Source organism: Grampus griseus (assembly GCF_964374135.1).
Source record: "Grampus griseus genome assembly, chromosome: 15".
Classification (NCBI taxonomy): Eukaryota; Metazoa; Chordata; class Mammalia; order Artiodactyla; family Delphinidae; genus Grampus; species Grampus griseus.
The window spans coordinates 18329450-18346677 of record NC_139009.1 but is presented as its reverse complement, the minus strand read 5'-3'; the positions used below and the strand labels follow the sequence as shown (position 1 = coordinate 18346677).

Here is a 17228-nt window from a genome sequence, read left to right as displayed (position 1 = left end):
CCTTTGCCAAAGGCTCCACTTGGCAGAATCCTCAGTAACAAAGATTTGTGCTGTTTCCAGTACCCAGAGTCTAATTGTGTTGGGGTTCACCAGCTAGTCCTGCTGGTGGAGGTATTTAGTTTAGCCAGTAGTAGTATATCAGTGTTAATTTATGTGTTTTGACAAATGTGCTGTGGTTATGTAAATTGTTAACATAGTGGATATTGGATGAAGGATATACAGAAACTCCATACTATCTTTGCAACTTTCCTGTAAATCTAAAAGTATTTCAAATTGAAAAATTACTTTAAAAAGTACCAGATGGGGCTTCCCTGGTGGCGCAGTGGTTGAGAGTCCGCCTGCCAATGCAAGGGACACGAGTTCGTGCCCCAGTCCGGGAAGATCCCACATGCCGCAGAGTGGCTGGGCCCGTGAGCCATGGCCGCTGAGCCTGTGCTCCGCAACGGGAGAGGCCACAACAGTGAGAGGCCCGCGTACTGCAAACTTTCCCACACTCATGTGGTGCTTTAGCTATTAGTCTACTCAGTGCAGTTGCAGTGTCTTGAACATGCCTTGACTTCTCATGCTATGCCCTTTTTGTATGAAATGCCCTTATCCCACCTCTTCACATGGCAAAATTAAAGCCAAGCTTCAAGGCTGTGCCTTGTTCTTACCTTTCCTGTTAGCTCATCATTGATGCTTCTGACTCAGTACTAGCACAGCTTTTTTTTTTTTTCGGTACACGGGCCTCTCACTGCTGTGGCCTCTCCCGTTGCGGAGCACAGGCTCAGCGGCCATGGCTCACAGGCCCATCCGCTCCGCGGCACGTGGGATCCTCCCGGACCGGGGCACAAACCCGTGTCCCCTGCATTGGCACGCGGACTCTCAACCACTGCGCCACCAGGGAAGCCCTAGCACAGCTTTTTGTATGTATTTCTGCTTAGAATGCTTCACAGGTTAACATTGTAAATGCTGGTAGTCATCTTCTAGAGTAAGAGTTGCTTGAGGATGGGAATAATACTTTATTAATCTTTTCATTTCCAGTATTTAGCTTGTTGCCCACTTCCAGTGAGTTGTACACAGTAATTGTTCAAGTAGATGTTAACTGGGTGAGTGAGTGAAAAGCCTTAGGGCCATGCTATGTATGGTTATGATAGAGCTTTCCTCTTTGTGTCACTTCAGTATTAAGTACTGTCATTAAATGGATATTTGTGATTCTTGTTTACATTTTGGAATTGTATTTAAGTATTCTCGTGTATACATTATAAAATCTTTTTCTTTCATTTATGTTTTAGGAGGGCCAAACATGTGGGCTATTACCTCTGAAGAACGGACTAAGCATGACAAGCAGTTTGATAACCTCAAACCCTCAGGAGGTTACATAACAGGTTTGTGTTTATATTTTATTTGTAAATTATGCTCCTTTTCATGTAGTATCTTATAATTAGTTTTAATTTGACTGCCATCAATTTGTATTATTTAATGATAAAATTCATATCCGAATTCTAGAATTTTTTTAAAATGTGACTTTCTTATTTTACCCGGAACCATCTTAATTTGTTGTCTTTGGATTTGGCATAATAGAAGATCTTTTCCTGATCCTAAACTTTAATTGTCCAATTTCACATTTTAACCTTATATCTGGAAAGTTTTCCATTTATTTCTCAAGGTAGTTGAGACTTTTTTCCCTAAGCAAATTTATTAATGTGTTCTTAATATGTTGTGCCAGATACTAGTATAATGATCAGTATTACTAAAACCTAGTAGAAATATATATATCAAATCAGTTTTCTTGAAAATAATCTAGAATTTTTTTTTCTGGAATCTGTTTTCCTAACATTTAGCCCTCTGTCTTTGGGAGGCTTTATAAGCATTGATTGTTGATGCTATAGCCCTTGTTTTGCAAGAAGTCCCCCAGAACCAAAAGAGGATTAATTTAGGTGTGTCTTTCAAATTTTTTTCTATAAGTGAAACTTTCTTTTCTATGCTAAAGCACCTTAGGGCTTTATTTACAGTAGTAGTAAATATAATGGCTAATATTTACCAAATCTGTACTGTATTTCAGATACTATACTAAATGTACTATCTCCTTTAACCTTCACAACAAGCCGGTGACGTTGCCCTGTCGTTGTCTGTATTTAAAGATGATAGAACTGAGACTTTGAGGTGTTCTGTAACTTGCCAAGAGATGGTTAGTGGTGATCTGGGCTTGGAAACCTTTCAGTCTGACTTTGGAGTCCATCCTCTTAAACATTATAGTTTAATGTTATTTGCACTTCAGTAATAAAAACTACCTTACCTGGTATCCGGGTTGGGATTTGATTACCCTACTTACAAGGTAATAATTTGGTCTGTTACTGTCTCATGGATGCTGGCAGAAGACCCAGAATTCCTGAGTCAGAGACCAAGGACACTCTTTCTAATGGCACAGCTGGTAGCATGAGCACCGGCATATTTCTGTCCATTTCCCTCGTCCCTTGAGTCACATAGGGGCCAGGCAGAGGGGCCAGAAGGATGCTTCACATGCGGTGGTTGTTATAGAAGAGGAACACTGGACTTCAGGGAACCCACCATTTTTCAGCAAGCAGTAAGCAAGCTTATTCTTTGTCCCAGAGGGAAACATTACCTCATCCTTCAAGACAGCTCACTGCAAACCCAACTCTGAGACATGATCCAGGTAAAGAGCAGTTAGGATCTTACGTTCTTGGCATACACAGCAGGACATATCAGACATATCAGACACCCATGAGGAGTATCTTTCCCAAACCTTGTATTTTTTTTAATTAGAGCTCTTCTAGGGAATAGTGTTTTTAACTATAAATTTTATTAGATAGGTGTATTATCAAATAAGACCCTAATTATGAGGAAAAACTAAGATGAATAATGTAATCTTTCATCACTGATTAATGCATATATAACTTCAGTTGTGACATTTTTGTTTTAAAACCTCTAAGTCTTATTAAAGTAATATAAATAATTTTTCTTTAATAATTGTAATTAGGGACTTCCTTGGTGGCACAGTGGTTAAGAATCCTCCTGCCAATGCAGGGGACACGGGTTCCAGCCCTGGTCTGGGAAGATCCCCCATGCCACGGAGCAACTAAGCCCGGGCATCACAACTACTGAGCCTCCACTCTAGAGCCCATGCTCTAGAGCCCGCGAGCCACAGTTTCTGAGCCTGTGTGCCACAATTACTGAAGCCCGCACGCCTAGAGCCCGTGTTCCGCAGTAAGAGAAGCCACCGCAATGAGAAGCCCGCGCGCCACAAAGAAGAGTAGCCCCTGCTTGCTGCAACTACAGAAAGCCCACGTGCAGCAAAGAAGACCAATGCAGCTAATCAATCAATCAACAATCAATTTATAAAAAATAATAATTGTAATTAAAATAAATCAATAACATTGTTATTATTGGCCATTATTGTTATTCAGAGGCATCAAAGTAATTCCACTTACTAATACGCTGTTTGATTTTTTTTTTATTGTCTTCAGGTGATCAAGCACGTACCTTTTTCTTACAGTCAGGCCTGCCAGCTCCTGTTTTAGCTGAAATATGGTAAAATGTTTTCTTTTGTAGATGAGCTTAACTTTCTGGTAGTCTGACTTTGTTCTGTTTTTAATACTTAGTGTTAACATAAAGTTGTTTTTACTTGTAGTCTGTTGTTAATAAGAGTATTTCTGGGCTTCCCTGGTGGCGCAGTGGTTGAGGGTCCGCCTGCCGATGCAGGGGACACAGGTTCGTGCCCCGGTCCGGGAGGATCCCACGTGCCGTGGAGCGGCTGGGCCCGTGAGCCATGGCTGCTGGGCCTGCGCGTCCGGAGCCTGTGCTCCGCAGCAGGAGAGGCCACAACAGTGAGAGGCCCACGTACCGCAAAAAATTAAAATAAGAGTATTTCTTCAGCTTTTTAGAAAATAAATTTTATTGAGTAAATGACTAAAAATCAATTGGGGTTTTGTTCTATAGGATAAATTTCTAATTTCCTTAGAATTTCTAAGGAAAGGAAATTTCTAAGTGCTTTTCTATTAAAAAAAACACTTCTTTACAATTTGGCAAGAGTCTTGATCTTCATTCTGTTATTTTGTAGTTGTTTCATTTATTTCATCATCTATAAACCCCACATTAGCCCTCCCTTCCCTTATTCCTACCTTAAAGAAATTGTTCTTTATAATATCTAAGGTTTTGGGTTTTTAATGTATTTACAATAAACATCAACCCCTACTCCATCCTTCTTTCCATTCAGAATATCCCCATGCCTGGCAGAGTGCCAGGCACATAGCAAGCATTCAGTAAATACTTGAACAAATGAATAAATTGTTTACAGTGGTTATACTCTTGTATAATTTCTTTCCATCTGCACTGGTGGAATTCATCCCAAAGATATCTAGATACTATATAGACTGATAGTATTTTATTAGATACTATCTTTGGTCAGTGTATATTAATGTACAGGTTTTAGTGTTTTGTTATACACATACACATATTTAATTAAGTGATGATCTACATGTAAATGCTATGTCGTTGTTTCCATTTTATCATCCTCCTCAAAACTAATGTTGACCCTGAATAACAATCTGTCACCCTCCAAACTAAGTAGCAGATGCATTAGTTTGATCTGCTGTCAGGTTCTGTGAGGAGGGCCCTGTTCCATCCTGAATAAAAGAGTGACTTTGAGCTCTTAAAATCAGGGGAGCTCAATACATCAAAACAAAACAAATCTACCGCCCTCATTGTCCTTTTAGGGCTTTGTCAGACCTGAACAAGGATGGGAAGATGGATCAGCAAGAGTTCTCCATAGCTATGAAACTCATCAAACTAAAGCTTCAAGGCCAACAGTTGCCCGTGGTTCTTCCCCCTATTATGAAACAACCTCCTATGTTCTCTCCATTAATTTCTGCTCGTTTTGGTATGTGTTTATTAATTTAATTAGATGCATTTGATAGTTAAACTTGATTCCTAGGCATAATATTTGAGAATCAGAAAAGGATTTGTTGGCATAAAATGACAGTCCCCAGACTCCAAGTTAACTTTCATGTCTGAGACTAGAAATGTTAAGTTCGGTGTCATAGCTAGGGAGTCCATGTGTCCCAGTTTTCCAGGGACAGTTGTGATTATGCCTGTTGTCCTGGCATCTAGTCTGGTTAGCGTTCCCTTTCATAATTCCCAGTTGGATGATAAATTATATGATCCTGCTAGTTATAGCTGAGCCTAAATACTATTCTTAATTAGTTTCCTCTATACTCTGTATGCATAACAAAACTGTGAACAATTTAAACTCGAAATGGTTTCATTTGGGGGGTAATTTAAAGTTATACATAAGTAGAAATTTCTTTAATTTAAAGGTTAATTAGCCAGCTAAATTTAGGGCTAAAAGTTGGAGACTTCGTGCTATTTAATTTGCATATTCATCAGAGGTAACTAGTTTTCCATTAATTTTGATTAGCCATTTTCCTATTATTTGTGAGAAGCACTCATTGGAACAGAACATTCAATTAGATATGTCTATGTATCAGAAACATGTTCTTCCACTCTAGATGTTAGACCTTAAAATACTAAATTCTTTCACTATTGCAGTGAATTCTAGAGATAACATCAAATCCTTGTGTAACCGTATTTATATAGTGTACTTCATATTCTGCAGTTAGTAAACAAATGAGTCATCACTTTGTTCCTTTTAAAGAATTGTCCTTGAATCCATATGTATTGTGTTACATATAAGAAAAGTGAAACGTGGCATGCTTCCTTCTTGCACATAGTGTGTGTGCATAAATGGTTCTCTTAAAGTATGCAGTATTTAGAACATCCTTTACAGGGGAGGGGAGAGTTTGGGGAGTGAGTGTGTGTGTGTGTGTGTGTGTGTGTGTGTGTGTGTGTGTGTGAACTCAACAGCACTGTATTTATTATCCCTACACAAAACCCCACATTTGATCAGGTAATACATTCTCTCATTGAGGATACTAATATTTAGTTGGAAAAGGCTCTTTAGTTTTATTCATGATACTAGAAGAGAATTTTTAACTCCTTAGTAGGCATTCGCTTAGTTCACACAGGTCAGAATATTGATATTAAAAGCAGTAGCTTACCTCCTGCACTGCACTGGGTCCAAGCTGCTTTAGTGAACTTTTTAAAACTAGTTTGCCAACAGTGTTTCTGTAACATAGCAGTTGCTCACTGTACTGTGAACTTGTTTTCTGTCATGTGTTTTATAATTGGTTTAGCAGCACTGGGGAATGTGTTCTGTTTTGTCCTTAGGAATGGGAAGCATGCCCAATCTGTCCCTTCCTCAGTCATTGCCTCCGGTCGCACACATAGCAACTCCCTTGTCCTCTGCGACTTCAGGGACCACCCGTCCTCCCCTAATGATGCCTGCTCCCCTAGTGCCTTCTGTTAGCACTTCATCATTACCAAATGGAACCGCCGGTCTCATTCAGCCTTTATCCATTCCTTATTCTTCTTCAAGTAAGTGCTTTGTTTCTGATGACTCGGTATTTTATTATGAAGAAACTTATATTTGCATCCCAATAGATAGATTTCCTTCATACTTTGTGAAATTGTTTGGTATGAACCTTTTTCTTTTCTCGTTTTTTTTAGCATTGCCTCATACGTCGTCTTACAGTCTGATGATGGGAGGATTTGGTGGTGCTAGTATACAGAAAGCCCAGTCTCTGATTGATTTAGGATCCAGTAGGTATGAATACTTAAAACTTCCAACTTTTTAGGCTTTCAATAAGGAGTATTTAACAAAAGACTTTTTTTTTTTTTAAAGCTCTGAGCTTATCCAGGTTTTACTTTATAGTGGCCAAATGTAAACACTTGGTAAATTTACTATTTGTAATTCACATAAAATAATTTTATTTAAGAATTATTAACTGTCTGTGGTATTTTACTTTTGAAAAATATATCTTATGTAAACTAAAAATATTCTGTATTTTTAATCAATCAATTTTTTGCACAAAGCTACATTTTTCTTTCAAAAATATTTCTCAAAACATCTCATAATCGTTGTACATTATTATTTCTCGAGCAAAAGCTGCTGATTGAGTATCTTTAAAATTTCAGAAAGCACAAAAGCATCAATGTTCATTCATCACCACTCGTATAAATCACAATAATACTCTTTAAAGCAATGACCCAGAAGAACAATGTCTGCATCCTTGTTTAAACACTCACTGATTGTGTGACCTTGTTTTTCTCAACATCACTGAGCCATAGTTTGTCCATCTAAAGGATGGAGACAGTAATACTTTTTAAGTTTGTCATGAGGATTAGAAATAATATTTGTGAAAACCCTAGCACAATGTGGGGCCTGGCACATAGTAGGTTCTTGGTATATGGTAGTTTTGTACTTCATATGGTATTTGCTTTCCTAAGAATAACGATAATTGAATTTTTTCAGTATCAAGTATAAAAGTAATTACTGTTATATTATAGAAGGTATGATTCTTATTGTCTCTGACTTAACTAAACGTATTTTATTTAGTAACAAAAATTTTAAATAAATTTTGTTACAGCTCAACTTCCTCAACTGCTTCCCTCTCAGGGAACTCACCCAAGACTGGGACCTCAGAGTGGGCAGTTCCTCAGCCTTCAAGATTAAAATATCGGCAAAAATTTAATAGTCTTGACAAAAGCATGAGTGGATACCTCTCAGGTAAGTGGCATACGGTGCTTAAGAATGTGAGAGAGTTATGATTTTATATGGACTTTTATTAAAGAAATTTTATTTGAAGTTGTATTTTGTAGCTCATTTAAAATTTTAACATCCAAAAAATTTAGCAGGCATTTGATAAATACAAATAATGTTTAAGTTGTGTAAGAGTTCAAAGTTCTTACAATCAAGTTGAGCACACCCAGCTTTTTGGAAAGAAGACCTCTCCCTTGAGAAGGTCAAACCTCATCCTCCAATGCAGTGAATGGAGAACTTCATGTGATAAGAGAGTATAGCACTAAGCTTCAGCTCAGTTTCCCTGAGAGTCTCCTTCCTCATTGGTTCTTTCTCTCCTTGTCCTTCCGAACACCTCATGTGAGCATTGTTCCCCTTTAAAGCTCCAACCCAAATGTAGCCATAAAACCTGACCTGAGATCCCCATAGAACATTTGAGTCCATGCTAGAACAAACATCCAAACTTCACTAATTGAGGATAGTGAAGGGGGACATAAACAGAGGGTAATAGGCAAGTAGAATTCCCATCTTCTAACTTTTGCCTCTCTCTTCACTTAACAACGAATTATAGTTTAGACAGAGTAAAATGAGTGTTTAAAAATAATAGAGCTTTAAAGTGCTAGGGAACATAGAATAGGAGATATTAATACTGAAGAAATAAGATAAAACATCTTTTAGGAAGGGAGCATTGAAGCCCTATCATGAAAGAAAAAAGTTAGGATTCAGATAGAGATTGAAGGTGAGGGCATTTGAGGGTGACAAGGAAGAAATCCTAAGAGCAAAAAGTACACGACATGTTTGGAGGATGAAAAGCAGTGTATGAAATAGGAGTATGGGGTCTCTAGTTGTGCACTGGGGCAAGGGAGCAATAAAACTTTTGGAATTGATTGGAAAAGCTAATACGCAATATGCAATATTTTCTTTAAAGATACATATCTATGTGGTAAAATCTTTAAAAAAAACGAGAATTATACACAAAAAAATCAGTATAGTAGTTGCCTTTTCTGTGGGAGGCATGGAGATAAAATCAGGGAACACAGATAGCTTCAAAGAATTTAGTAATGATCTAGTTCTTAAGTTGTATAGTAGTTTAATGGGTGACTTTTATTAGTATACTTCATAACTTACAACTATACTATATATGTATCAAATATTATATAAGAACTATAAATTTCTGTAACTTTGTTAAATTATGTGGAACTATACTATATTTTTAAGTAATCTTTTTTTTTTTTTTGGGGATTTAACATCTCTGAAATTGGGATGTGTATTATCATCAGTGGTATCTTAGCATTGTGTCATGTTTTTTTTTTTTTTGGCAGTGATTTTTCCTTCTTAGTGTTACTTAAAATAATGGGGTATCTTATAATCAATGGCATCTTAGATTCTGTGAAATTATATTCAAACTATAGTATTTAAGATTAACATAAAGTAAAAAAAAAAGATTAACATAAAGTCAGACAATTCTCATATTTGAAAAAATGAACTTCTTTGGGCCCTGCATTTTGCATTGAAGAAGTTTCTTTTTTCAGATGAACAGAAGTGGACTAAAAAGACATGTACAGAAGTGTTCATGGCAGCTTCATTCACAACATCCAAAAAATAAGTAGCCTAAATGTCCATCGACAGGAGATTGGATACATAAATTGTGGTGTATTTCTTTAGCAGAATACCTTGCAACAATAAAAATGAATGAACTGCTGATACATGCAACAACTTGGATCATTTCACAGATGTTGCATGAGTCAAAGAAGTCTGGCACAAAAGATCCATAATATTTAATCCATTTATATGAAGTTGAAGAACAGGAAGCTGAATTGATGGTGATAAAAATCAGAATAGTGTAGTTACTCTGTTGGACAAGGGACCATGTTAGAACCTTCCGGGGTGCTGGAAACATTCTGTATCTTGAGGTGGGTGTTAGTTGCATGTGTGCATACTCATGTAAAAATCCACTGATCAGTACACCTAAAATTAGTACCCTTTGTGTATGTACTGCAAACATAGAGTATAAACAAAAGTGGGTTTGTGTTGCAGTATGAAGGGTAGTGGGGAGCCAACTGTGAGGAAATGTTCCCTTAATGTTACTTTATTTGTATGTGACACATTGCATGAAGGGCGTGTATTGTGTTTTCAGAAAATGTTGTTATTCTTAGACTTACAAGAGTAAAGCTATATATCGGTAGTTAAGGGAAGGATTGATTTTCTTTGAAAGAAGAAGTTGTCTCTGGTGTCTTGAAACTGAGCATGAGCCCCACGTATATGAGGACAGGGCTAACCTAGACTTATGTGGTATGCTTTGTTCAGTGAATGTAGCAGTTAGTGGTCTAATTTTTCCCTCTTGTTCTTCCTCCTCTCTTCCCCATAAACCCTCAGTCATGATTTATTTAGATTGATTCATTGACTCAAATATTTCCTGAGTCACATATCTTCTGGGCACTCAGTATGACACTGGAATGCAGACAAGAAGACATGTCCCATGTCTTTAAAGAGCCCATAGTATAGGTCACATAATCTCAGTGAATGGTGGTTTAAAAGTGCTGTGATTAATACGGATGAGAAAGTGACTAATGCTGAGGATGTAAGAGAGCGTTTCACAGGAGAGGTGTCATTTGAGCTGGATCTTAGAGGATAAATAGACTGCCTGGTAGAGAGTCGGGGGACTAGCATTTTAGGCACAGGAAATAGGATATCCAAAGTGTTGGCAGACCAGTAGTGTGCATGCTCGAGTGAGCTTCCTTAGTGCAGCTTCCTCTGCTGCCTCTCTTTGGCCTCTGTATTACTCACATGGCCTGCACACATTTAAGCCTTCCGCCAGTGCACTTTTAACCATTGCATTCCCTCCCTTCTTCCTGTTGTTTGCTCTGTTGCCTAGTGCGAGGGGTCTGCTTTGTTATCTTTGTCCAAGAGCTGAAACTTTAGTTATAGAACCTTTCTTGGTTTGAAATAGCCTGCCATTTTTTTATTGGAAGAATCCTCTTTTTAACATAAAAACCTCCTCAAATCTTACTTTTTATATGAAATCTATTGAGAAGTATTAATTGAGTGAGGCTGTGAGCTATTTCCAGTGTGTTTCCTTTATGTAATTTCTATTAAGTGGCCAGATTAAAAAAAGAATGGAAAAGATTTTAAAATTATATAATATAAACATTTGATTGCTTGTTATAATATGTGGTATATTTGAGGTTGTTCCATATAGAATATGTAGCTTTGGTTATCCAGATCTCTGTGTTCAAAGCTCAGTGAAGCAGTGGGTTTAACGGCATCGGTGCTGGCTTTGTAGTGCAAGTTGTTGCTGAGGAAGAACTGGCAGTTGTATCTCTTCTGTGCAGAGTTGTTTCGAGAGTCCTTGACTCAGGCTAAACGCAGGGTAGGGCTGACTCTTCTGGCACTTGTGGCTTAGGCATCTGAGAGTGGGAGGTGTTGCACCTGCTTTATTGACTAGGTGACCTTCCCTAGAGAAGCCTCAGGCTTCATCATGGTCAGAAAGCCACAGACAAGCTCACCAGGAGTGAACGCTCCTCTGAAGCAGAGAGGGATTTTCTGTTCTGGAATATATTCATTGAAGATTAGGAGCCTGTTACAGAGACATATTTTTGTTTTCTCACACTGAGGGAGAGAAAAGAAGTTGAACAGTTTACCATACATAGTAAGCATTCAATGAGTGTTAGCTATTGTTATTATCAGTTGCTATCACATAAGTAAGCCCCCATTGCACCTTAGATAGAGGATAATTTTGGATTACAATTTTCTTCATTACTTTAGCAAATATTTATTAAGCATCTATTTACTAGGTGTGGGGTATACGTTAGTGGATAAAACAGTCAAGGCTTTTGTCTTCATAGAACTTAGCATAATAAGGGAAATAGACAAACAGGTAAACAAGCAAATGTTACATTACAAATTGTGATATGAGATATAAAGGATAAAAGCAGGAAATGTATTGAATGGTAGGGTGGACAGAGAAGGCCTTTCTGAGAAGGTGACATTAGATATCGACTTCACAGGTGAGAAGGACCTAGACATGCAATGATGTAGAACTGTAGGACTTGATGTTGGATATGGGTGTACAGGAGAGGGAGGGCTCAGGGGGGACTTTCTGATTTCTGGCTTGAGCCACTGGATGGATTGTGATACCATTCATAGAGAAGGGAGGACTGAGGAAGAATGATTTGGGTGAAGATTAGGAAGAGGGGCCTGGATGGGGATTGAAAGAGTAGTTTTATATGTATCTGGTTTGATATGCTTATAAAATACATACATTGATTTTTCAGTTGGATATAGAAGTCTAAACTTAGAGGAGAGGTTTGGGCTGTGGGTGTACATTTGGGAATCCTCAGCCTCTAGGTGCTGCTTAAAGTCATAGAAATGGATATGAATGCACAGAGAGAAAAGAGTGCCCAGGATAGATCCGTGAAGAATGCCAGCATTTACAGGTCATTTAGAAGAGGAAGAGTAGAGACGAAGGAATGATCAGAGAGATAAGAGAATATCTGAAAATGCTTAAGGAAGCTGTGCTTTGAGAGCTTGGCCTCTAATACTCTGTGTCGCTGGCTTAGTCCTTCGTGTCAGTCACTTGTGTGTACCATTATCTTCTGAAAGGACACGGGAGCACTTGATTCTACTAACTGTAGACTTTAAACTCCTTGATCCAGGGAATGTGTTTGTTTTGATGACTACTGAATGCTCAGTGTCTGGTGCATGGTAAAAGCCGATGCTATCCCAGGGTAGCAGCAGTGTTATTTCAAGGGTACAGCTACTTAAGTTTGCATGACTTTAAGAGGCTAAAGAATTTTTTTATGCTTTTTCTCACACAATCAGGTTTTCAAGCTAGAAATGCCCTTCTTCAGTCAAACCTTTCTCAAACTCAGCTAGCTACTATTTGGTGAGTTTGCCCGTTGATTATGATTTTTAACTATACATTTTCTGTTATACTGTTTCTGTAAAAGTTTGTGACTCAGAAGCATTCCATAAAAGCGGCCATGTGAAATTAATGCAAACCTGTAAGCTAATGAAATTGCTTTGTAAAATGTTATCCTCAAGAATTTGGCATTTAATTATTTTACAAGTAAAACTTGTTTGCTTTTATATAATGCCTTCTATGGAGAATTAGAGAATATCTCATTTTTAATGTGGAGCTAAATGTGATTTGATGGGTGAATTAACCATGTACCAAGACAAGCCACCTTTTCAGAAGGAATATTTCCCTTTCCATTTCAACGTTTCTTCCCTCTCTTTTGTGATATGAAAATTAAGGGTAAAAATTAGCTCACTTTCTGTGTGTATTTACTTTTCACTAAAATGTGTTAACCCAGCTGTTCTACTGTCATTATTCTTGTTTTAAAAATAAAAAATTGAACTCTTCTGAAAATATTTTACTCTAAATAGACTTTCTTAGTTGTGAATTTTCATATTTTCTTTAGGACTCTGGCTGACATTGATGGTGATGGGCAGCTAAAAGCTGAGGAGTTTATCCTTGCAATGCACCTCACTGATATGGCCAAAGCTGGACAGCCATTGCCACTGACTTTACCTCCGGAGCTTGTCCCTCCGTCTTTTAGGTGAGTGCCTCTGTAGATGAAGGGGCAGACATGATTGGCAGACATGATTATTACTTTGGGATTTCCTGAGGCCTCTGCTCTAGTTTCATGGAAAATCGAACATTTACATTGCCATTTGATTTTGGTATTTAATGAGTTACACTGAGAAGAGAGTAGATATTAGAAGTAGGTGTGTATTTTCACCACATCATAGATAAGGAAACTGATGTGTAAAGAGATTAAGAATAAGTTTACCCAAGAATAGCAATTGGCTGAACCATGATTTGAATCCACATCTCTCTGGCTTGATAATCCATATACTGCTGTACAGTGTAACTATAGACCACACTATATTTTAAATACCTTTAATTACATTCTAAATATTAAATTGCTCTAGTCAGTGGTAGTCTATATAGTCTGGTCTAAAAATTCTCAGATCTCATGATGCTAAATTTATTTGTTGTTTGCTTTTCTTAGAGGAGGAAAGCAAATTGATTCCATTAATGGAACTCTGCCTTCATATCAGAAAATACAAGAAGAGGAACCTCAGAAAAAATTACCAGGTAGCATCGAGTGTCCAAGTTGTATATTTATTGTGAATTCTCTTAAATTTTACCATGAAATATAAATGAATATTTAGAATTTTTAAATTCTTAATATTTTATATGCTGTACGAGACACTATTTGATGAATGGGATGGATTTCAACATCAGTAAAATTAAGATAGTCAAAACTGAGAGGAAGAGACAGGTATGTATATTTGGCAAGAGTGTATGTATTAGGTGTCCTAGTTAAAGTGTTTCTCCCACTTTTGGAAAAATCATTATAGCAAGCTTTGTAACAAAATCTTGAGCTTTAAAAAAAGTTTAAATACTGGTTGAAAAAGTACATGTGTAGGTATTTTAAAATATTAAAAAGTTAATGACATATACCAAATATAACAAATATATAGCCATACAACTTTGGTTATCCTTGAAGAAAATGCTGAGGAAAAAATTGAAAAGCATTTTCATTGGCAGGAATAGTAAAATTATTTTTCTCTTGGATGGACTCAAACTTAGAGATTTGTTTTCCAAAAATGAATATTCTTATAAGAAAGTAAATATTTTACTATTTACATTTGAGTTAAAATTATCCTTCGGAGAAGTATCCACAGAGAAATAGCAGTCACGTGATCATGAGGCATGAGGACGTTGAAACTAGATTACAGGTTCATTAGGCTTGATGTTGAAGAATGCTTACAATATACCTTATCTAGTTACGTTCGAGGACAAGCGGAAAGCCAACTATGAGCGGGGGAACATGGAACTGGAGAAGCGACGCCAGGCCATGATGGAGCAGCAGCAGAGGGAGGCAGAGCGCAAAGCCCAGAAGGAAAAGGAAGAGTGGGAACGGAAACAGAGAGAGTTACAAGAGCAAGAATGGAAGAAGCAACTGGAATTAGAAAAACGCTTGGAGAAGCAGAGGGAATTGGAGAGACAACGGGAGGAAGAAAGGAGAAAAGAGATAGAAAGACGAGAGGTTATTTTTTTAAGTTATTTTATTTCCCAGGAAAATCGTTTCATTTAGTAAGTGGCTACATTTCATTTGATAAAAAATGGTAATTTTTGTTGTGCTTTTTCTCAGCATCATTCGTTCATTCTTACCCTGTACGAATCTGAATCTTCCTTCTCCTGTGGAGAGATAGAGAGTCCTTGCTTGTGAGGGGTTTCAGGGCTGGCAGCTGGTAGAGAAAGCATGTCTGCAGGTGATACCTCAATCAGTGCAAGACTGGTTGCAAAGCTGAGTTGAGTGAGGAGCCAGAGGAAGAAGTCAGTGTGATCAGGTCCTTAAACGAAAGTAAGCTTAGGATCCAGAGTGAAAGGCCAAGTAATTGGAGAGGCAGAAAGAAGAGAGTGGGGAGTTGAAGGCCATGAGAGGGATCACGAGGGTGGGCTTGCACAGGTCTTTGGGAAAACTGGTGCTGTGTGGGGTCCCTGGGAGGCCTGGTTGTGTTTTCAAGGGCTGTGCGTGGACCACAGTAAATTACAGTGGCACTGAAATAAGGTAAATACAATATTTTTCTTCCCTGATGACAGAATAAAGGTACAGTTATTCCTACTAACATTTGCATTTATGAAGTCATCCCTTTTTTTTTTTTTTTTTGCGGTACGAGGGCCTCTCACTGTTGTGGCCTCTCCCGTTGCGGAGCACAGGCTTCGGACGCACAGGCTCAGCAGCCATGGCTCACAGGCCCAGCTGCTCCGCAGTATGTGGGATCTTCCCGGACCGGGGCATGAACCCGTGTCCCCTGCATCGGCAGGCGGACTCTCAACCACTGCGCCACCAGGGAAGCCCTGAAGTCATCCTTTTGTTTATTAAGGGAAAAGTAACTGCAGCAAGAGGATGGCCCTATGAAGCAATCAGAAAATCTGGTGGATGAATTTGCTTTTGTGGAAGTCTTTAGATTAGGCCCATTGATAAAACTAGGTTTGCCCAGTTACCCTTAGAAACTCAAGCCCACTCAGTGCTAAATGCTGCCTGATCTTTACTTTGTCATTCCATCAGTTTTTGAATGAGGCAAAATTGTTAATTTAAAAATTAACTTTAATTCATTATTTTCAGGCAGCAAAACAAGAACTTGAAAGACAACGTCGTTTAGAATGGGAGAGAATTCGTAGACAGGAGCTTCTCAATCGAAGGAATAGAGAACAGGAAGAAATTGTCAGGTTAAACTCTAAAAAGAAAAGCCTTCATCTCGAGTTGGAAGCACTGGTATGGCTATAGGTTTAAGTGAAATTTATCTGAATGATGCTTAGAGTTACCTGTTGAAAAATATTATTGTTTTTTTAATCTACCTCATGAATGTGTTATGTTTTAATGTAATTAAATAGTCATATTTTCATATGTGCTTTTTAACAGTTTAGACAGTATAGTTTACTAAAAAAGGATAGTGACTCGAAATGCTGAGAATTATGTTGTGGTCTTAGTTCAGATGTGGATAAACAAGGTACTCTTGGGCATGGCCTCTGGAAGGTGGTCTGCAGAGGAATAACCAGAAGGAGGAGAGGAGAGCCTAGGCGCTAGGACAGCGTCTCCTCTCCCCACTTCTTCGTCCCACATTTCACAACAGAGAATCGCCACATTTATCTGCTGTACTTTTATTGGAGTTTTATCTAAAATTTGCTTGGAAAAAGGGATTTTACTGCTAAAAAGAAAAAATGACTGGAAACTGCTGACCTAAATGATCTCTTAGGATTCCTTTCAGTTCTAAAAGACTATGTTTGTTAACAAATATTGGCCATTATGCTTCTCAGTTTTTACACATCAGATGTCAGAGTATCTGTTAAAAGACTTTGCTTGAAATGCAAAGTGAGAAGATAGAAAGGGTCTGAGTAAGGCATACTATTCTACTACGACCCTGTAATCCCATAAGCCTGACCTGATTATACAGTAAGGTTTTGCAAAAAATGCATGTGTAGCTATGTAGTAGAGCCATATTTACATCTTGTTTAATTGTAGTCTAATGTTTTATTTGGTTGATGAATTGAATTACATTTTTTTAAAAAATCACAATATCTTTCATCAGAAAGGTACTATTTTATGCCTTCAAATGAATAGGAAAGCATACCACAGTTGTTAATCATGCCATAGTACTACAAAACAGTCCTAAAAACTTTAACTGCTTTGTGTAGCTACTTGGGTATCTGTCTGAACCGTTATCTTGACTGTGTGTTTTTCCTTAAAAATACAATGGGAGGAAACCTTTTGATTGTTTTCCCCCCAAGAACTGGGGTAACACACCAAGCAGTAGCATAGATTAATGTGTAGAGTCTGGAAAGGTCCAGGGCCTATACTTATATTTGCTGAAGATAATAACATGATATCCAGGGTGGACACAGCATATTCCCTTCAGCGTGTATTTCTCAAATATGAAACATACTTTTCAGTAAAAACTTTCATTATTGGTGATTTTTAACCAGGAGCCTCATTTTTCCTCACCCTACTTTATTTGCTAAGGCTGCCATAACAAAATACCACAGACCAGGTGGCAATTTTTATCACAGTTCTGG

At 37.9% G+C, this 17228-nt stretch overlaps 1 protein-coding gene across 3 annotated transcripts in view; it reads left to right on the top strand.

Annotated features, from left to right (window-relative positions):
* Positions 1-17228, top strand: part of ITSN2 (intersectin 2) — a 158887-nt gene that overhangs the window by 45097 nt on the left and 96562 nt on the right. For all 3 annotated transcript variants that reach the window (XM_082671863.1, XM_082671862.1, XM_082671864.1), the window contains exons 3-13: positions 1275-1367; positions 3468-3531; positions 4716-4879; positions 6226-6432; positions 6565-6661; positions 7485-7624; positions 12458-12521; positions 13060-13197; positions 13654-13739; positions 14435-14697; positions 15781-15930. In XM_082671863.1, the coding sequence (XP_082527989.1) occupies positions 1275-1367; positions 3468-3531; positions 4716-4879; positions 6226-6432; positions 6565-6661; positions 7485-7624; positions 12458-12521; positions 13060-13197; positions 13654-13739; positions 14435-14697; positions 15781-15930 (1466 nt within the window). The remainder of the gene's footprint in view (positions 1-1274; positions 1368-3467; positions 3532-4715; positions 4880-6225; positions 6433-6564; positions 6662-7484; positions 7625-12457; positions 12522-13059; positions 13198-13653; positions 13740-14434; positions 14698-15780; positions 15931-17228) is intronic.